The 22,640-nt window shown below is 43.1% G+C and overlaps 1 protein-coding gene across 1 annotated transcript in view; it reads right to left on the bottom strand.

Moving 5' to 3' along the window:
- ak5 (adenylate kinase 5) overlaps positions 1–22,640 on the bottom strand; it is a 78,564-nt gene that overhangs the window by 26,047 nt on the left and 29,877 nt on the right. The window contains exon 6 of the mRNA XM_034290812.1: positions 19,327–19,518. Coding sequence (XP_034146703.1) covers positions 19,327–19,518 — 192 coding nt within the window. The remainder of the gene's footprint in view (positions 1–19,326; positions 19,519–22,640) is intronic.

The raw sequence follows: 22,640 nt of genomic DNA on the forward strand, positions 1-22,640 counted from the left end.
ATGCATAAAATGTGCTGTGATATCTAAAGGGTTAATCCTAAAAGTGACCTCAACCCCAGGTTCATCTTATAATTTAAAGTGCTGGAGTACAGAGACAAAACATCCAAACTTGTGTTACTTTCCAAATACCTCTGGAATACTAGTGTGTCGGTCATTGTTTTAATATAATGATTATAACTTGTTTTAGGAAAGCAATTGATCACTCGATGGTGTGGTAAAATACTTTAACACGGCTATTGCTTCCTACCTAAGGCAGCAGCTGTGACCAACAATCTTGTACAAATACATCTTTTAACACAATGGTTCCCAACTAGGGGGACTAGGACCCCAGGGGGTACCTGAAAGCACTCATGACACCATATGCTTACTAGTGAATTTAACATGAGGGGGTACTTCAGGGGTACTCCAAGCAGACCCAAATTCTGTAGGTGGTACAGGAACTGAAAAGGTTTGGGAAGCACTGCTTTATTAATACAGTTATGTCCTCATTACAAACATGGGTGGATACAGTCCATGTGTTTGTATGGGTGTGTGGGTGAGGGAGTCAGTCCATGTGTTTGTATGGGTGTGTGGGTGAGGGAGTCAGTCCATGTGTTTGTATGGGTGTGTGGGTGAGGGAGTCAGTCCATGTGTTTGTATGGGTGTGTGGGTGAGGGAGTCAGTCCATGTGTTTGTATGGGTGTGTGGGTGAGGGAGTCAGTCCATGTGTTTGTATGGGTGTGTGGGGGGGGAGTCAGTCCATGTGTTTGTATGGGTGTGTGGGTGAGGGAGTCAGTACATGTGTTTGTATGGGTGTGTGGGTGAGGGAGTCAGTCCATGTGTTTGTATGGGTGAGGGAGTCAGTCCATGTGTTTGTATGGGTGTGTGGGTGAGGGAGTCAGTCCATGTGTTTGTATGGGTGAGGGAGTCAGTCCATGTGTTTGTATGGGTGTGTGGGTGAGGGAGTCAGTCCATGTGTTTGTATGGGTGTGTGGGTGAGGGAGTCAGTCCATGTGTTTGTATGGGTGTGTGGGTGAGGGAGTCAGTCCATGTGTTTGTATGGGTGTGTGGGTGAGGGAGTCAGTCCATGTTCCTCCCTTCTAAATTTTCTTATTCATTCTCTCTTTTGTCATCAATCTCTTCTCTCTTGTTCTTCACTTTCTTCACTCCTCCATCAGTCTATTCTCTGTCCCCCTCATCACTCTCTTCTCTCCTCCTCCACTCTGCTGCTCCTCTGTGTCTGGGCTTCAACTCTCCTGGTCTTCAGGGAAACCTGGTTTCTTCTCCTGGTCTTCAGGTTCACAGTGATCAGAACACAGACCATCCCCAGCAGAGCACAGGCCATCAGTGAAGAGTAAACTCTGTAGAACATGGAGTTGATGCCAAACAGGTCCCTCTTCAGCAGGACGGTCTTGGTGGATGAGTCACATCGTTGACCGTTAAGAACAGAACACCTGTACTCCCCACTGTCCTCGTTTGTCAGGTCAGACAGGACCATAGAGGATTCAGGGAGACTTACATTTATTCTCCCAACCAAATCCTCAGCTATTGGGAAAATGAGAAGAACCCTATGAGAAGAACTCTGTGAGGGTGTCAGACCTCGGACTCACAGACAGTTCATACAGTTCCAAATGTGTATCATCATAATCCTGACACGTGTAAAACCCTGTGTGTTGAAGGGTAAGTGATGGGATGACCAGTGAGTAATTCCCTGATATTCTTCCATCTTCCATGTACATCTGGTTGACTTGACGATTGATGTTTCTCTCATACTGGTTTATAGATGGAGATGATTGGATGAATCCCATACGTGTCTCCCACCATATTTCTGTCTGATTAGGATCTTTGTTAAAGCAGGGTAGTACAGCCTCATCTCCTACTGAACCAGGAATAAATATACTCACAATCCGTACCAGCATCGTCTCACTGTAAACACAACTTTGTCCCTCAAGAACCAGGCATTTGTACATACCCATGTTGTTCCTGTTTAAATTCATGTGTAGAGAGTGGTTTTCTGCCCCCTCCATTTTAGGTTGTAGTTTGCCACTGATGGTTTGGTGGAGCCACTGGACTCTCACATCGTCACGGCCAACTGCTCCTCCACACTGAAGTTCTATCTCAGCTGGACCAGGATACAATTTCTCTGAACTGTCTTTTACTGTACTGCAGACTGAGAGGATGTATTGTTCCTGGTATGAAACCTTCTCATCTCTCCAGCACTCTAACTTGTACTGACCAGAGTTTGACTGAGTTACATTGTAGATGTAGAAATATGGCCATTTCAGATCCAGTCGATCCTTTAATCCTCCAGGCAGGGTGAGTATCTCAGGTGACTGTTTAGAGGTGTTCCAAAGCAGGAGATTCTCCTCAGAGGAGGATCTGAAGATCAGACAGTAGGAGAACACATTTCTTCTAATGATAAATAGATTTAAGTCTTGACCGTTGTGTATGATTTTGTATTCTTGTCCAGCATGGTTGGTTGTGATGAAAACAGCCAGTAGAAAGCTCAGCATGGTGACACAATCCATTCTGTTAGAGGGAATCTGTCTGACTGCTGGTTAAACACTTAGTCTCTGTCTCAGTGGTTCGGTAGTTGTGGATCATTAAAGACATTAAAGATACTGGCTTTATATCTGTTCCCTGTCACTTATCTGACAGGGAACCGGGTGATGACCGGGTGGTTTTCAGCTCTATATCTACTCATCTATATGTCACTTATCTGACAGCTTGACGTGGCTAAAATGATGTCCTGATGATGACCGGGTGGTTTTCAGCTCTATATCTACTCATCTATATGTCACTTATCTGGCAGCTTGACGTGGCTAAAATGATGTCCTGGTGATGACCGGGTGGTGTTCAGCTCTATATCTACTCATCTATATGTCACTTATCTGACAGCTTGACGTGGCTAAAATGATGTCCTGGTGATGACCGGGTGGTTTTCAGCTCTATATCTACTTATTTATATATCACTTATTGGAGCAGAGAGTATCGCTAACATTTATCCACCCATCAGTCATTCCTGCTAGAGTGTTTGCTGACTTTTAATTTGAGCCTCTATCGATCTTAATGATTTCTACTGACATAAAAAAAACACCATGTTTGAGAATTATGCAGGATTTCTTTCTTAATGTGTGATAAATTCCTACAAAAACCTAGAATGCACTGATGACCAATAGGCTGATATGTAAGTTGCATAACTGAAGTGCTGCTAACTAAAACAGTGAGAACGGTTATTTTCCTTTAAGATCATTAAATTATTTTTATTATTATCATTGCTGAGTTTTCAAACTATGCAAGAACTATTTAGGGAAGAAGCAGTCAGCTGGTATTCTGTCTATAATGGAGTGGCCAGCACAGTCACCAGATCTCAGTCCTATTGAGCGGTTGTGGGAGCAGCTTGACCGTGTGGTACATAAGAGGTGCTTTAGGAAGCATGCTGGGAAATCTCTTCAGATTACGGCAACAAACTAGCAACTAGAACGCCAACGATCTGCAAGGCTGCAATTGTTGCAAATAAAACATACTTTGACGAAAGCAAAGATTGAAGGACAACTATTAATTCAATGAAAAATAATGATTCCTAACCTTGTCAATGACTATATTTCCTATTCATTTTGCTATATTGCCTATTCAAACTCATTTCATGTTGTGATGATACCAGAGGCTGGTATAGTGGTTACAGTTGTGGTGTGTGCTGCTTTTATTAATAACAGGAGCAGGCTGAAGGGTGGACAGAGGCCCAGGCTGGGGTCAAAGCCGGAATGGCAAAAATACAGGCTGAAGAACACCAGGGCTAGGCAGGTCTCAGAAACACAGGCAGGCAAAATAGGTCAAACACGGCAGGACTTATAAAAGACATACTTGCTAAGAAATAGCGAGAAACGAAAGGCTTAGTAATGTTGTGAATCATACAAACAAAACCTCCCAATCAGAAGGCTGGGAGTGAATAAACTAAATAGTAGCAGAAAACAAAGCAACAGGTTAGTGACACAGGTGATCATGTTCAAGTGACTGAGGCGGGAAGAGTGCTGCGTTCAGGTGGAGTGGAAGGTTGAGGTCTGGGTGGTGTGCTGGTTTCAGATGAAGGATGATGTGAACCGGGATGTGAATGGGGCCCAGACCTTACACAAATATGTTTTAATAGAGTTTTCTAATCCAAGTTTATCATTTTAAAAGGATAATTGATCATTAGAAAACCCCTTTACAATTAGGTTAGCACAGCTGAAAACAGTTGCACTGGTTAAAGAAGAAATTTAACTGGCCTTTACACTAGTTCAGTTTCTTCAGCATCAGCATTTGCAGGCTCAAAATAGCCAGAAACAAAGAACATTCTTCTGAAACTCATCAGTCCCTTGTTATCCCCATGAAACCCTCAGTTCTTCATTATGTCAGAGGTTCTGCAGACGCAAATTCAGACCCATTCAGTTTCTTCAAATTTCTTTGTGTTATAGACAACATTTATATATTTAACTTAAAACATAATTATGGGTTATTTTGTGTAAATTGATGGCAGAAAATGTATCAACCTTAAAGTGTGGAGAAAGTGAAGTAGTCTGAATACTTTAAAAAGTACTTCCTGTACTTCCTACTACTTGGCCACCTGCTAAATATTTCTTCTTTACTTTTTATAAACTATTTAAACTAATAAACTCTGTGTTGGTTTTCTCTTTTTCTACACTTTTTTACACTTTCTCACTGCAGGTAACAATCAAATGAAGGAAAACCGGCTTCAGACACAACTATCAGGGTTACCTGAGTGCAGAAAATGACCAACAGTTTCACAGTTTCTGTGCCACCAGGCAAAAGTAGTTGTATTACTATTACAACCTCCTTCTACAAATGACAACGCTAGACAACTTTCTCATGGTTATTGGCCTGCTAAACTTGGGTTGCTTTTAAAGCAGACAGAACCTTTTAAGTGTTTTTCCCCAGTATGTCAGCAGACCTGACAAATTGAAAATCAGGAGGCGGGGCTACCAACATAGCTCCTCCCCTCCACACCTGCTTTTTCTGAGGGTGGTTCAGGGCGGCAACAAAAGGAGGAATGCTAGGTGCCTGGATGTCAGTCACACGCTCCACAAACTAACAGCTTCTCTGTTATCTCCCAAATATTTATATATTTTTCAACCATAAAAAAAAGGTAATCCATGTCCTTGTCCACCTGGTCTTCCCTGTCCAAGTCCACCTGGTCTTCCCTGTCCAAGTCCACCTGGTCTTCCCTGTCCAAGTCCACCTGGTCTTTCCTGTCCTTGTCCACCTGGTCTTCCCTGTCCAAGTCCACCTGGTCTTCCCTGTCCTTGTCCACCTGGTCTTCCCTGTCCTTGTCCACCTGGTCTTCCCTGTCCAAGTCCATCTGGTCTTCCCTGTCCTTGTCCACCTGGTCTTTCCTGTCCAAGTCCACCTGGTCTTCCCTGTCCTTGTCTACCTGGTCCACCCTTTTTGGGGTTTCAGGCTGGGTACAAACACTTTGTGGCGACTGCTAACGTAAAAAGGACAGTTTGTTAAGAATACCTCATACGCTGTTTTGCTTTACTAGGTCTATAGTAGCTGTACACAGTAGCAGCCCTGCCATTTAAATAGCTCCAAAAATAGCAAGGGTGTTCTGTTAAAAGTGACCTCTCCCTTCCCCTCGCTCTCTTCCTGTCTCTTTCCCTCTCTGTCTCTCTCTCGACACCTTTGGCACAAGGCCTCCTGTAAGGATACATGAGCTGGGATAAAAACTGGACATGGACAGAAGACCCTGGAATGAGTCACTATGGTAACTTGCCCAGCCACTCAGAGCAGATACACTTAATGGAAAGGACCAATCATCATCTGGAAGGTTTCCAGGAGGGGATAATTTAAGTGAATGAAGAAGGACCAATCATGGCAGGATTACAGATGATGGGCTAATCCAGATCACTTTGGCCCTTTTATTAATCATCAGTTTGATTGAAATCTAAGAGTCAGCATCACAACCTGTATGTCATCATCATAGTTGTCTTCTAAGGACTACACTGACTTCCACCAGACAACCCACTCCTCTTTCACACTGACTGCATGTACACAAGCCAAACTAAAAGAGGTTCGACAGTAGTAAAGGTGGCCGGCAAGATCATTAGTGTGGACCAGTCACAGGTCACAGAGACATCAGGAGTAGTGAGGAGAGTCAGTAGAAAGTAAAAGATGTAAGATCAATGTCAGCATTTTTGACAAACCTGACCTCACAACCCAGTAGACTGTTAAATGGTTCACATGAGAACATGTTGCAGTTGAAAAGATACAATTGTGTCCATATTTGAGTGGTAACGAAATACTAGCAGTAAAACAGAGGGAGACATCTTTAAATGCCATCTTTAACAGGCGTTTAACAGAACAGGGTTAATCCCTCCCACTGTCCCCCATTTGGGACTTCTGTGGGCTGATGGCAGAGCTAGGAGGATAGACCTCTGGGTGAAACTGCCATAGCTAGCAAACAACACATTACACACACATATCAGAACACACACACCACACAAACACACACACCACACAAGAATCACACACCACACAAACACACACATCACACAAACACACACACCACACAAACACACACACCACACACACCACACAAACACACACATCACACAAACATCACACAAACACACACATCACACAAACACACACTCACATACAGAAGAATGTGTGGGTTTGTCTCACGTTCTGTAGATCTGTCCTTCTCTCCCCCTCCCCATCTCTTTCCTTCTCATTCCCTCTCTTTCTCTCCCTCCATCTCCCTGTCTCTCTGTCTCTCCATCTCTCTGTCTCCCTCTCTCTCTGTCTCCCTGTCTCTCCAACTCCCTGTCTCTCTCTCTCTCCATCTCCCCATCTCCCTGTCTCTCTGTCTCCTTGTCTCTCCATATCTCTGTCTCCCCGTCTCTCCATCTTTCTGTCTCCCTGTCTCTCCATCTCCCTGTCTCTCCATCTCCCTGTCTCTCCATCTTTCTGTCTCTCTGTCTCCCTGTGTCTCCATCTCCCTGTCTCTCTGTCTCTCCATCTCCCCGTCTCCCTGTCTCTCCATCTTTCTGTCTCTCCATCTTTCTGTCTCTCTGTCTCCCTGTGTCTCCATCTCCCTGTCTCTCCCTGTCTCTCTGTCTCCCTGCTTTTCCATCTCCCTGTCTCTCTGTCTCTCTGTCTCTCTCTCTCCCTGTCTCTCTGTCTCCCTGTTGCTCCCTGTCCACCAGACAACTACCAAGGAACAGCCTGTATTGTACTGTGTCTGTGAGCAGAGAATAGGTTGTTTATCAGCAGTCTGCTCCTTCAGTCTGCTCTGAGATCTAATACCAATAACCACTGTCAATGTCAGGAATACAGCGAGGAGCAGAGGAGAGGCCAGATTTTATTATCCCACAATAAGTGTTTTACCTCCACAGAGAGCCTGGGATGGTTCCTCAGATACCCAAGGAGGTGAGGTAGCTGCCAGGTTTCAGGTGTGGAGACAGGAGGCCGGTGGCAGGGTCAGGCCGTAACCCTACCTCAGGGACAGGAGTGTTTCCAGGTCAGCTCACAAACCAAAGACTCCAGAGTACTTCGCAAAAAAACTGCTTTTACCCCTGGTGGTGTTCAGTCAGGATAATGTAGTCTACGCCTCCATTCCCCTGGCTCTATACCTCCCTATTTAGACCTATAGTGTTGGTAGTGGCCTATGGAGGACCAGGGAGGTGTGGTGTTTGGTAGTGGACTATGGAGGACCAGGGTGGTGTGGTGTTTGGTAGTGGACTATGGAGGACCAGGGTGATGTGGTGTTAAGTAGTGGACTATGGAGGACCAGGGTGGTGTTAGGTAGTGGACTATGGAGGACCAGGGTGGTGTTTGGTAGTGGACTATGGAGGACCAGGGTGGTGTGGTGTTAGGTAGTGGACTATGGAGGACCAGGGTGGTGTTAGGTAGTGGACTATGGAGGACCAGGGTGGTGTTAGGTAGTGGACTATGGAGGACCAGGGTGGTGTTTGGTAGTGGACTATGGAGGACCAGGGTGGTGTGGTGTTTGGTACTGGACTAGGGGGGGAGTTGTGGTGGTGTTGTGGTGCTCCTGATCGAGAGGAATGACATTCTCAATGAAACACAAAGCTGATGTCAAACATCTGGTTTGTTCTGCTTTCCATTCCAACATACGACATAACACAACACAACATGCAATACAACACAACATGCAATACAACACAACATACAATACAACACAACATGCAATACAACACAACACGCTATACAACACAACACGCTATACAACACAACAAGCCATTCATTCACTTCAGCCTGTGATTCCATGAACCCACGTGTTGGGGAGGTGAAATGATTCATCTCACTCCATCAGTCCTTCACCACAGCTGGGATTGGATTCTATCTTCCCCCCAGACGGGCAGTATGGTCCAGGCCGTCTGGGGTTATTAGTGTGTGTGAAAGTGATGATGTGAATTATAATGTTGTTGTCTCTGCAGATGTTGTCGTAGTGCTGGAAAGTGCAGTAGGGCGATTACTTGCAGCGATGCATGAGCTGACCGACTGTCAACAGACTTTCCCCTCCACAGAGATATTGTGCAAAACAACATGCATTTCCTGTCCAAATGTATTCAGATTAGACAGTCGAGCTACAGTCCTTATTTGAAACAGTCTTCATGTCTTTGTTTCTGTGGAAAGCTGAAATTCATGGAAGGTGTTATTGAAGCAACTATCTAAATGATGCCTTTAGCTAACTTTCTGGTCTATAGAGTGTTTACGCAGACACACACACACACACACACACACACACACACACACCAGTCAATAGTAGACACCAATAACATCTCATTAACACTCTCCCATTAGGCCAATCAGTTCAACCCTGTGGGTCTGGTGGTCGTGTGTACGTGTGTGTGTGTGTACGTGTGTACGTGTGTGTGTGTGTACGTGTGTGTGCGTGTACGTGTGTACGTGTGTGTGTGTGTGTGTACGTGTGTACGTGTGTGTGTGTGTGTGATAGACAGATGGAATGTCTAGTTTGAAATATAATCAGCTGTTTCCTCCTCAGCAGTGTGAAGTCTTGTGGTGATTAAGGCAGCCTCATGGTTAGAGCGCAGGTCAATTGCACTAGTTCAAATCCCTGACTGGACAAGAACAATCTGTTGCCGTGCCCCTTGAGCAAGTTCCATTTGCTCCTCAACAAAATGAGTAATGATAGGAAATGGGCATGAGAAACTTAACACAACGCAGATGTGCTGACTAACTCTGAACAAAGAACAATACATAGGACATGAACCCTGTTACTGATGGGCCCCATACCTCCTGTCCATACATCCTGTCCATACATCCTGTCCATACATCCTGTCCATACATCCTGTCCATACATCCTGTCCATACATCCTGTCCATACCTCCTGTCCATACATCCTGTCCATACATCCTGTCCATACATCCTGTCCATACATCCTGTCCACACATCCTGTACATACCTCCTGTCCATACATCCTGTACATACCTCCTGTCCATACATCCTGTACATACCTCCTGTCCATACCTCCTGCCCATACCTCCTGTACATACATCCTGTCCATACATCCTGTCCATACATCCTGTCCATACCTCCTGTACATACATCCTGTCCATACATCCTGTCCATACCTCCTGTCCATACATCCTGTCCATACATCCTGTCCATACCTCCTGTACATACCTCCTGTCCATACCTCCTGCCCATACCTCCTGTCCATACATCCTGTACATACCTCCTGTACATACATCCTGTCCATACCTCCTGTACATACCTCCTGTCCATACCTCCTGTCCATACATCCTGTCCATACCTCCTGTACATACCTCCTGTACATACCTCCTGTCCATACATCCTGTCCATACCTCCTGTCCATACATCCTGTCCATACATCCTGTCCATACATCCTGTCCATACATCCTGTACATACCTCCTGCCCATACCTCCTGTCCATACATCCTGTCCATACCTCCTGTACATACCTCCTGTCCATACCTCCTGCCCATACCTCCTGTACATACATCCTGTCCATACATCCTGTGCATACATCCTGTCCATACCTCCTGTACATACCTCCTGTACATACCTCCTGTCCATACCTTCTGTGCATACATCCTGTACATACATCCTGTCCAAACCTCCTGTCCATACCTCCTGTGCATACATTCTGTCCATACATCCTGTCCATACCTCCTGTACATACCTCCTGTCCATACCTCCTGTCCATACCTCCAGTGCATACATCCTGTCCATACCTCCTGTCCATACATCCTGTCCATACCTCCTGTCCATACCTCCTGTCCACACATCCTGTCAATACATCCTGTCCATACATCCTGTCCATACCTCCTGTCCATACATCCTGTCCATACATCCTGTGCATACATCCTGTACATACCTCCTGTCCATACCTCCTGTCCATACCTCCTGTCCATACCTCCTGTGCATACATCCTGTACATACCTCCTGTCCACACATCCTGTCCATACCTCCTGTCCATACATCCTGTCCATACATCCTGTCCATACTTGCTGCTAGGAGTTTTGTCCATGTGACTGACATAGGCTCTATGGATAGGCCCATTGATCATAGGTTGGAACATACCATACAAGGGTCATTTGTAGGATAAACTTTTCTTATTGGAGTATATTGGACAGTGTAATGGTAGGCTATGACCACTGACCGCCTCCATTGTTTCCTGGCATAAAGGACTGTGTTAACTGTGTATTTATTCGAGGTACTGCAGGTCAACATCATAGACTGAATAAAGATGGTTCTCCCCTGACTTCAGGTTGCATTAATTTTGTTCATGAATCAAAAATTGACAGAATCTAACAACATGGTGCCGTGACCCGGATGGATGGATTTGCACTTTGATTAGTGAGTCAAACCACTCTAAAAGAACAAGTCAGTTTAAAGAGAGGGTACTGCAGTGGGTACTGCAGTGAGGGTCGAGACCAAAAGTCATCCCCCATTGTTGATGATAGTCATTTTAATGTCAATAGAACCACTGACAGATGTGGCTGGAGGTTAATCAAGACAGTGTTTGTCACAAGGTAGTTTGGTCGTTGCCTGTAAAAATGCTACATTTGGGTGCTGGAGATATGCTTATACAATCGCCTTGGTGGTTGCAGTAGATACACCACTGGAATTGGGCTGGAGATTTTCTCTCCTACAATTTATTTATGTGCCACCAAACTACAGGAATTTATAAATTCATGATAGCCAATTTCATAGACCTGTGGGAAGGTACTGAAGTGACATACATTATAAGAGCTGTTTAGCATTAAAATAAATGTCAATAGGTAATATGGTTTATAATTCCTTTGCACAAGAGACTGTGTTACACATTGATGTCTTTGATTGTGTCTGTGAATGTTTGTGTTTTTAACATTTCCACTTTGTTGTTTTGATGAATATACAGGATGCAACTCCATATCGAATGGATTCCAGATCCATCCCTATTACCAATTATATATTTTACATGTCCGTCCCAAAATGATGGCCAGTGTGGGTTCAGGATGGCGCCTCCTGTGGCCGTATTCGCTGTGATTCTGCTTTCACTCATGGTGTCACTTTCCATTAACTTAATGAAGTGAAAGCAGGGGGGATGTATGATATGATAACTGATTATGATTAGAAAGAGTTGAGCTTAAGGCTCAAAGCAAATCAAATTAGTACTTATAAAGAGTTACATTAATAAAAAAATTATGTTTACATAGTTATAACAGAGTATTGGCGTCTGCCAATTTTTACATTTTCCATTCTTAGAATTTGTTTTAATTGTTTATTTGGAAACTGTTTGTTTTAAAATGTTGACGTAAGGTCAAACATTTTAATGGTGGAATAGCATAGATCTCACTATTTTTTACTTGGCTAAGCAAAGTCAAGTCTGATCAGACAACGGAATCTCATTCCAATGCCAGGTGCTATCGGACATAAATATAGCACATTGAATGAAACATCAACCAAGCCAGTTCTGGATGGAAAAGGAACTTTGACATAGACTTTTATGGAAACTTGTCTAAATAGGGTGTACGCTTCATCAGTCCTTCCTGCTTTCATGCCTGTTAGTCGCATAACGCAACTCTCCTGCTTCCTGCCTTTAGCCAGCCTTTCTTTCTTTTCTAACTTTTACCTTTGTTTCTTTTTTGTTCAAATGTTTTTTTATCATACTGTTACAATTTTATGCAATTTTTAAAAGAGGACCTTAGCATTGTACTTTTGTATTTTTGAGTAATTTTCTATGATGGAGGAGCTAAGACAGCTGTTGGAGGAACGGATCACCAGAGCGCTCCTCCGGTTGGACTGTGGGACCTGTCCAGTAGGGGAATCAACAAATGCTAATGCTAACACAGTAAATCAGGCTAACCTAAGGCTAGAGAGCTCTAAAGATTTCCCTATACTTGATAGAACGCAGTCAAAACTGGTGAACAGATCAGAGCAATTTCAGAGCGAACAGCTGAATGACACGATAACACAGCTTGAAATACGTGAGAGTGAAAAATCCATTGACTATGTAGCAGCTACTCTAGGGGTTGAGCTACTAAATGCTAACGGACAGACACAGATTGGTATACAAGGGATTACTTCAAATCTAGACCCCTCTGTCACGGACCTGGCTGACACTCTACCCAGGACATGTGCTAATGCCACTGGATTAACCACAGAGGCTTTCAAACCAGCCTTCCTCAATGACACATCTTACTGGCACAGCAGGGACTTGGTCTGATGTTGTGCACCACAGAGGCAAATCCAGCAAGAAATCAAATAAGAGAACACCAAACCCTCAATCCACCACCTGAACTCACACTGCAAAATACGTACGATCCACTGACTCAGAATAAAATGTGTTAAATGAACCTAGGGAAGCTAACCACAACACTAGCATTAGGACTAACCACAACACTAGCATTAGGGCTAACCACAACACTAGCATTAGGACTAACCACAACACTAGCATTAGGGCTAACCAAAATCTAAGAAATATCCCTAAAACCACTGATATGACAAGGGAAAGAAGAAACTTTGCTAACTCCACATCTGATAAGCCAGATATTTGATTGGGGATGACATAACCAAGCATATCAGAATGGCAAAGACTGAAAACCTAACCATGGCTGACACATGGGTCATAGAGCTGACAGAAATGTTGCCAGTTATTCTCTACACATCCAAGCAACATGCAGATTATTATCCACACTGGGTCTTTTTTTTTCTATGCTACTGGATAAAATAAACAACTTTCAACAACATGTTTTAATCTCAGGCCCCATTCTAACCTTGGGGAAATAACTGAATCTTTTAGCAGACTCCTTGGGCTGAATACATGGCTGACATCGGCATGCCTCAACCACGGGATAAAGTTTATTGACCATTTCAATATTTTTTGGAACTGTAAAGACCGCTTTAGACCTGATGGGTTTCATCCAAACATCCTGGGATGCTGGCTGCTTGGTGCCAACATACGTCACGCTCTTGGAATGACATTCCCAAACAAGATAAGCATCAAGGACAGAAATCATAGGCAGAGTATTCACCCCCCCTCTCCTGACCCTCTAACTAAAATCACCCAATGCTTCCAGAAGTTGTCCTTGTCCTAAATGGGGGCACAACAACCCCCTCCCCCTCTACCCCACTCCCCCTCCCCCCTCCACCACACTCACCAATCAGGGAGCTAGTTCTAACCAAAGAGAGAAGAGCTCATCTTTCCCTATGTCCCACTCCTCCCCCGGTCTAAAACGATTGCTTAGACAACTGTCACATCATCAGCAACCTTGTCCTTTATTTCCACAGAGCACAGAATATACTCTGATGTGCTTCAGGTCCCTGCTACTGTGGAAATAGCAATGCCAACTGTTTAGAGTACAAGCTAGGACCCAGTATCTCTATTCCTGTGTTGATTAGAAATAGAAGGAATCGAGTGCATCCAACTTATAAAGTAAACCTGACTAATATGTAACACGTCAACCTACTAGTCCAGGAACCCCTATTATATCTATTAAGCTGGCTTAACTTAATATCAGATCTCTCAGCAACAAATAATTATTGGTAAATTACATTATAATATCTTACATTTTATGTTTCTCACTGAAGCGTGGCTAACAGAAGATTGTAGTGCTACTATTCTTAACCAGACAGCACCTGAATAATGTGGCTATATGAATACGTGTCGAAATGGTAGGAAAGGAGGAGGAGTGGCTGCCCTGTTCAAAGAAACATTCCAGTGCAAAGAAAAAGCACTAGGTAATTTTATTTCTTTTGAATACCTCTGTTTTACATTGAAGGGTATCCCCAAAATTTTGTTTTTAACCATTTACATCTCTCTACGATATTCTGCAAATTTTATTGATGATTTTGCTGAACTACTCTCTGTTATACCAGTTGATTATAACTTGTTTATTATTACAGGGGATTTTAACATCCACTTAGATAATAGTACAGACAATAATGCCAAATAACTTGTTGCACTACTTGACACTTTTGATCTCACTCAACATGTGAAAGAGCGTACACACACTCAAGGCCGCATTCTAGATCTGGTTATCTCTAAAGGTCGGGATATTTCCTCTGTCATGGTTAAAGACTTGGCCCTGTCTGATCATTTCTGTCTTTTTTTAATCACCCGGAATGTTCCAGTAAACTCTTCTGTTAACTTTCTGAGTCTTTCTGTTAAGAAAATGTACATTAATGAGAGGACCAATGCTCAGTTTATGGAAGCCATAGTTATATCTCCAACAATAAGTGCTGAGTCAGTTGATGTACTCCTGGATAATTTGAATGCCAAAATATTGAATGTCATAGTAAAGAAAAAGGTAAAGAAAACTATGAGCAAACAGAAAACAACATGGAGAACCACCTTGATGGTAAGAACCCTGAAAAGAGAATGTAGGAAAGCAGAACGTAAGTGGAGGAAAACTAAACTTCAAATCCACTATGACATCTATAAACAAAGCCTTGGTAGCTTCAACAATGAATCAACAAGAATATCAACAATACCCCCACTTTCTTTGTCATGGTTGACAAGCTTACAAACCCAATAAAGCAGATAACATCAGAACTCGTGTCCACTGTGAAATGTAATGAATTTGAGTTTCTTTAGTGAAAAAAATTTAACTACACAGTCTAACAAGGACTCTGTACCGTAACCACGACCACCAAGACATTACTTGGTTATTATGTTGCATTTTAATCCAATTGATTAAAAATCCCTAGAAGAAACAGTTCAACATCTTAAAGTTTCCACATGCTGTCTCGACACACTGCCATCAGACTTTTTTTAAACAATTTTTAACTCTCTAACAATGGACCTACAGCAAATAGTTAATAGCTCTCTGCAATCAGGAATTTTCCCAACATCTCTAAAAACAGCTGCCATTAAGCCCCTATTAAAAAAGAGAACACTGGATGCATCTAACATGAACAACTATAGACCTGTATTAAATCTCCCTTTTATAGCCAAGATCATTGAGAAGGTTGTCTTCAATCAACTCAGTAATTTTGTGACCTCAAACAGTCTCTTAGACAAATTTCAGTCAGGCTCTGACCTCACCACAGTACTGAAATGGCCCTAATTAAAGTTTTAAATGATATACGGCTGAATACTGATTCTGATAAAAGGAGTTACTTTGTCACCATTGGTAATCATGAATCTGATAGGGTGGCTATGACATGCAGAGTTCCACAGGGATCAGTTCTCGGACCGCTTCTGTTCAATCTCTATATGCTACCTCTGGGCCAAATTCTACATAACAACAACATTAACTACCACAGCTATACCAATGATACTCAAATATATATGGCTCTCGAACCATATGACAACAGCTCAATAGACTCTCTGTGTCACTGTATAGAGCACATAAATACCTGGATGAACCAAAATTGTCTACAATTAAACCAAGATAAAACAGAGATTGTGTTTGGCAACAAAAATAAAAGAACAAGTATTAGTCAAGAGCTGGATTCTCTGGCACTTACAACCAGGGATCAAGTGCATAATCTTGGTGTTCTGATAGAGTCAGAACTCAAATTTAACAGTCATATCAAAGCGGTCACCAAAACAGCATTCTATCATCTAAAAAATATAACTAGAATCAAAGGCTTGGTGTCCCAAAAAGACCAAGAGACGCTCATCCATGCTTTTATCTCTAGTAGGGTTGACTACTATAATGGCCTCTTAACTGGACTCCTGAAAAAGACTGTAAAACACCTGCAGCTCATTCAGAATGCTGCTGCTAGAATGTTAACCAGGAACAAGAGAGCAGAGCACATCACTCCGGTTCTTAAATCTTTGCATTGGCTTCCAGTCAACCTCCCCCATGTTGTCCCTGTCCTTGTCCATCTGGTCATGCTTCCGACCTGGACTAGGTTTAAATAGACTCTGGACTCAGCCCACACCTATTTATTCATTATTATAATTGTAGTCTTAATATGTTCACCTGGCACAGCCAGAAGAGGACTGGTCAACCCTCTGAGCCTGGGTCCTCTCTAGGTTTCTTCCTCAATTTTGGCCTTCTTAGGGAGTTCTTCCTAGCCATTGAAATTCAACACTACTGTTGTTTGCTCCTTGGGGTTTAAGGCCAGGTGTTTTGTAAAAGCACTTTGTGACATCTGCTGATGTAAAAAGGGCTTTATAAATAGATTTGATTGATTGAGTTACAGAATAGATTTAAAAGTGGTGCTTTTAGTTTATAAATCTCTGAACATTTCTGATATGTTTGAAGAATATATACCGAGTAGGGCTCTTAGATCCATGAACACAGGTCAGCTAGTAGAGCCCAGAGTCCAAAACTAAACATGGAAAAGCTGCGTTTAGCACTTATGCTGGACACAACTGAAATAAACTCAGCTCTTAGACGTGCCCCAAATGTATAAATTTTTATATCCAGGTTAAAAACACTTCTCTTTTCACGTGCCAATGACTGAGCACTTAAACTTAACCACATTGTTTAGCCTTATAGCTTCATATGTTTTTATCCCATTTTTAATCTTTATATGTTTTCTTATTGTATTTTTTCTTATTATGATGTTTTAATGTTTTCATTTGAGTATTTGTTTTTATGTTCTTGTATTTTTTATATATATTAAATTTTTCTTTGTAAAGCACATTGAAATGTATGAATTGTGCTATATAAATAAACTTGCTAACTTGCTTGCTAAATGATGGAACTTCTAAGATCCATAGGTTTTCAGGACTGATCTATTGTCTTCATTGTTGGGAGTTGACAGAACCATACCCAGTGGATGAAAGTCAGATGGACTGTTGAACCACACTAATTGTTGTTTTGCATTTATACTTTCAACAGATCAGGACATCACAATCCCTTTTCTGATGATACATCACGTCATTGACTGGACACAGACAACTGAGTGTGTGAGTACCAGCAACATGTTCAAGAAGGATTTCTACCACTACACTGGTTCAATCTGTTCCAAATGTTCCTGACCACTCACATGGCAGAACGATGCCTGGGTCAGATCACTTGGCTTCTCACTCCATTTATAGATGAATCATCGACAGCGAGATGAATCATCGACAGCGAGAATCCACCTGAGTCCTGAAGGACTCCACATACTACAGGTCAGAGTACCACGGGCCAGTTGACTGGAAAGGTCACATGGTCCCAACACAGTGGAAGACACTGTTGTGGTGTTAATCTTGAATAAGTGAAGTGTTGGAAACTCACTGTTCCATTATACACCTACACTGACTTGTTAGGACAACCAGGCAATTTACTGGGTCCACATCACACTGACAGAAATAACTGATATTGGAACTTTACATCTCAGATGTAGAGAAGACTGAAGACTAGAACAACAGGACATTTGATGAGAATCTAGGGTCATTCCTAACAATCAATAGTTTTCCTAAATTGACTGACATTTTTATCTCTCTTATGTACGTATGTTCATTCCTCACAAGGCAGGTGGAGGACTACATTTGATCACTATCCAAACATTGATCATTGACACTTGTTTTTTTGTGAAGTTGCTTCATAGGCATAATTACAACAACTATCCTGATATGTTTAATAGGGCCATATTCCGTTTCAAAGGTAGAAACTGTCACTAGTACATTCATTGGAGTTGAGTGTTGTGTTACGTTCAGGATATGTTGGGTTGTTGCTATGATGTTGATGCATGAATCATGATATGGACAAGGGGGGACTTTGATTGTTTAAAGGGTTTATTGGGAATTAATTATGCATTTCATTAATATGTCATGTTAGGTCTGTTTCGGTTGGACACTGGTTAGACTGATAATAACCTGGGACTTGATGTGTTTGGTAAAGATCGATCACGATGGTCACTATGATTGCAGTACCATACAGTGCTATGTGTCAGGGCAAGTTGTGTCCACTGCATCTTATTTTCATTTCATTTAAGGAATAATAAAGCCTCATAGGCCAGATAATCCTTTTTATTATTTTTCTTTATTGTTTTTTAACAGAAGTGTTTGGACCTTTTCAGTTCATTAGGAATTGGATTGTACCTTTATTTTGTTAATTTAATCAACATGTAATGATTAGTTATCACATGTTTGAAGGGGGGACTGATGGGAAATTGGCATGAGAAACTGAACACAACACAGATGTGCTGACTAACTCTGAAAGAAGGACCATAGACAGGACGTGTTGCCTGTTACTGATGGGCCCCACACATCCTGTCCATACATCCTGTCCATACCTCCTGTCCATACATCTTGTCCATACATCTTGTCCATACATCTTGTCCATACATCCTGTCCATACATCCTGTCCATACATTCTGTCCATACCTCCCGCTAGGGGCTGTCCATGTGACTGTCATAGGCTCTATGGATAGGCCCATTGACCATGGGTCTTTTGTTGGATAGACCTTTCTTATTGGAGGATATTGGACTGTGTAATGGTAGGCTATGACCACTGACTGCCTCCAGTGTTAACTGACTGCCTCCTGGCATAAAAGACTGTGTTAACTTTGTAATTATTGGAGAACATGTAAGAACTTTGGAAGGTCAACATCTTAGACTCATGCTGAATAAATATGGCTCCCTCCCAACTTCTGGTTACATTAATTTTGTTCATGAATCAAAAATGGACAGAATCTAACAGTTATTAGAACCAAGTATTTGCTTGGAGAATCCTGAAGAAGGCAGGTGATAATAGACACCCTTGGCTTGAGCCATCTGGGGACAAGATATTCTGTTATACAATTTACATGTTCAAGGTAAGAGAAATGAAATGCCCTGTCCTTCAGCTGACTTGGTCGGTCTCCTTGGTTCGTTCTGACACATGTCTTGACCCGCGTCAAATACGCGGTGGAATGCCAGGTGAAAAACGTCACAGAAAGAGTTTAAATACCCAAGAAATCTTGCCTTACCGTGATGATGAGCCCCCTCTCCTGGAAGTACTTGACCAGGGGAATGGTGTTCTGTTTGAAGTTGGTGAGGCGTCGCTCCGTCGCCTTTGGGTTGTCATCCGGGCGGCCGGTCGCCTGGGCGCGCTTCTCCAGGCGCTCCTTCAGACGATGATTAGCGCATGACAGGAACACCACCAGGTCTGGACTACAGATCTAGAAAAGAGAATCAACATTTTATTTTGCAATGGTGCTGCACTGCTCCAGTCCAGGACTCAGACTCAGATTAACCGTCTGTTGACTTAGACTTCAGACATGTTTTTTAATGATTGGTGGCTCTTAGTCATACATTTATTACTGTTTCGGCTATGATAAGAATAATTAATATTACCAACACTAGATGTTAGTTCTGTTTGGCAGTGGAGAGTTCGCGCTGCTCTCACCAAACACGGCCCACATCAGCTGGTGAGCCGTGGGGGAGTGTGGGCCGACAGGCCGGCTCTGCTTCAGCTCCGCCAAGAAACACAAGCTGCTTGAAGATATTAAAACCCATATCGCTGAATTTAATAGCACAACCTACCTATGACTGTGTCTCTGGGGAAGAAAACTCAGATGATGTCTCCATCCGAAATTCCCCAATGTATTTCACCTTGAAATATGTACTGTTAACCAGTTCTAAAACTACCCTACTGGTAGGTATGCACTGTAAACCAGTGCATACCTACCATGAGACGTATTCTGGAGATCTGTCATTAAAAGGCCTGATAACAGGGATGAGACCACGAGACGTATTCTGGAGATCTATCATTAAAAGACGTGATAACAGGGATGACACCATGAGACGTATTCTGGAGATCTGTCATTAAAAGGCCTGATAACAGGGATGAGACCACGAGACGTATTCTGGAGATCTATCATTAAAAGACGTGATAACAGGGATGACACCATGAGACGTATTCTGGAGATCTATCATTAAAAGGCCTGATAACAGGGATGACACCATGAGACGTATTCTGGAGATCTATCATTAAAAGGCCTGATAACAAGGATGAGACCAGTGAATTCTGGAGAATGTGAATGTTATTTCAACAGCACCCTTATTCCTGCTTACTAATGACTGGAACTCATTAACGCCTCGCTCACAAACCAGCGTGAGTCCCCGCGCAACGGCGTCCATTAGAGGGCGTCCACGCTAAGGGTCAATAGGCAGGCGTGACTCTCCCTAACCAGGTCTGGAGGACCACCCCTCCCACCCCCCCACCCGCCCTCAGAACACCCCTGGTGCCTCTGTAGTCTGGGAGGTTCAGATCTTCCTACCATCAAAGCACCATTCCATCTGTGTGCTGGGAGTCCTTTGCTTGACTATATGAGGTCGCCTCCGTTCAACTGACGCCTCTGGTAGGAAAAGCTCAGACATCAACAGAACGTCCCGACGTCACGATTACTCAGACAAGCAAACAGCTGCGTGCTTTATGACGGAAGCGGCTAAGGCTGCCGAGACGGACGGACACACGGACGGACTGCCATAACTACGAGGAGATGGTACCATCCGGTTGCCATGGTGACATGCTCATTAGAGCACACTGATCAGTTTATTTTTTTTGCAACATAAAATAAACCAAGTAAAAGTCTGTGAGGGAGACCACAATCAGGAGGCACTCTGCCTGTCTGTCTGTCTGGATGTCTATCTGTCTGTCTGTCTGTCGATGTCTGTCTCCCTGTCTTCCTGTCTGTCTGCCTGTTGGTCTGTCATGCTGGCTGCCTGATTGTCTGTCGATAATGTCTGTCTGTTTGTAGTAAGACAGAATGTATCTTTCTCAGTGTCTCTCACTCTCTCTCTCTCTCTCAATGTCTCACTATCTCTCTCTCTCTCTCTCTCTCTCTCTCTCAGTGTCACTCTCTTAATGTCCCTCTCCTGATGTCACTTTCTCAATTTCTCTCCCAATATTCTATCTCAATACCTTTCTCAATGTCTCTGTCAATTCTCTTTCTCTCTGAGCCACAAACTGCTTCCATCTCTCTGTCAATTCTCTCTCTCTGAGCCACAAACTGCTTCCATCTCTCTGTCAATTCTCTCACTCTGAGCCACAAACTGCTTCCATCTCTCTGTCAATTCTCTCTCTCTGAGCCACAAACTGCTTCTATCTCTCTGTCAATTCTCTCTCTCTGAGCCACAAACTGCTTCTATCTCTCTGTCAATTCTCTCTCTCTCGTTCTCTCTCTCCATGATCCAGATATAGAACATGAATGAACTTGTTTTACTGAATGTACTGAGCTATCTGCCTGCCTGACTGCCTGCCTGACTGGCTGCCTGACTGGCTGGCTGCCTGACTGCACTTGCGTGAGATAGAGGTTTGCACTTTCAAATCCACTTCAAGTCCTCTAGTTCAGGCATCCAAAAGTAGCCTTTCATTATACTATATGCTATTATACATCATACTGCATGATTCATAGAAGGAAACAGAAAAGGAAGGGAAGCAGGGAGGGAGGCAGGGAGGCAGGGAGGCAGGGAGGGAGGGAGGCAGGGAGGCAGGGGGGGAGGCAGGGGAAAAAAGGAGAGAGGGAGGGATAGTGAGGAAGACTGTCAGAGAGAAATGGAGAGAGAGGACAAAGTGGGAGACAGAAGGAGAGGGGGAGAATGAAGGAGAGGGCGAAGAGTGAGGGAAGGGGGGGGGGCAGTGAGATGGCAGGAGGACTGAGGGGGGAGAAAGGGAGGGGGAGACGACCACAATCTATCCCTTGTAGAGCAGCACCGCCGAAGTCAGGCACTAACTGGAAACTTAAAAAGAGAAACCACAGTCATGATCTTTCAGAAGAAAATCAGATCCCAGGAGAACCACGAAAGTACAGCCTCAGCTGGTGTCAGGCTTGGTACAAGGGCAAAATAACACAGAACATTTAAATTCAGCAACACACACATACCAGTAGTAAGAATGTTCCAACTGTAACGCTACAGTGGTACCAAAGTATAGGGACCAATAAGGAATCCTACCTTTGGCTAAAAATGCTTCAAACAAGCCAGCAGAACATTTCATATTCAGTTAAAAACAGAGCATCTAGCAGAGTTCTGGGCTGATTTCATTTCTAATAGCTAAACTAAATACCAAGCCTTCTGAGCCGCCATCTCTCACACCCTATTGATCTCAGAAATCAGCTTTCACTGCAGATCGCTCAACATCAGAACTAAAGACAAATCCTGGGAATGTCTTGAAACCGCAACCAAACAAACATACTCTAAATTGAGAAAAAAAACACATTGAAAATTTGACAAAAAATAAAATAAATTGCTAAACAAATTGGACACAAGAGCAGAGGGTGATTAAGAAAGACAGACAGGG

The sequence above is a fragment of the Esox lucius genome, chromosome 3 (genome assembly GCF_011004845.1).
Source record: "Esox lucius isolate fEsoLuc1 chromosome 3, fEsoLuc1.pri, whole genome shotgun sequence".
Classification (NCBI taxonomy): domain Eukaryota; kingdom Metazoa; phylum Chordata; class Actinopteri; order Esociformes; family Esocidae; genus Esox; species Esox lucius.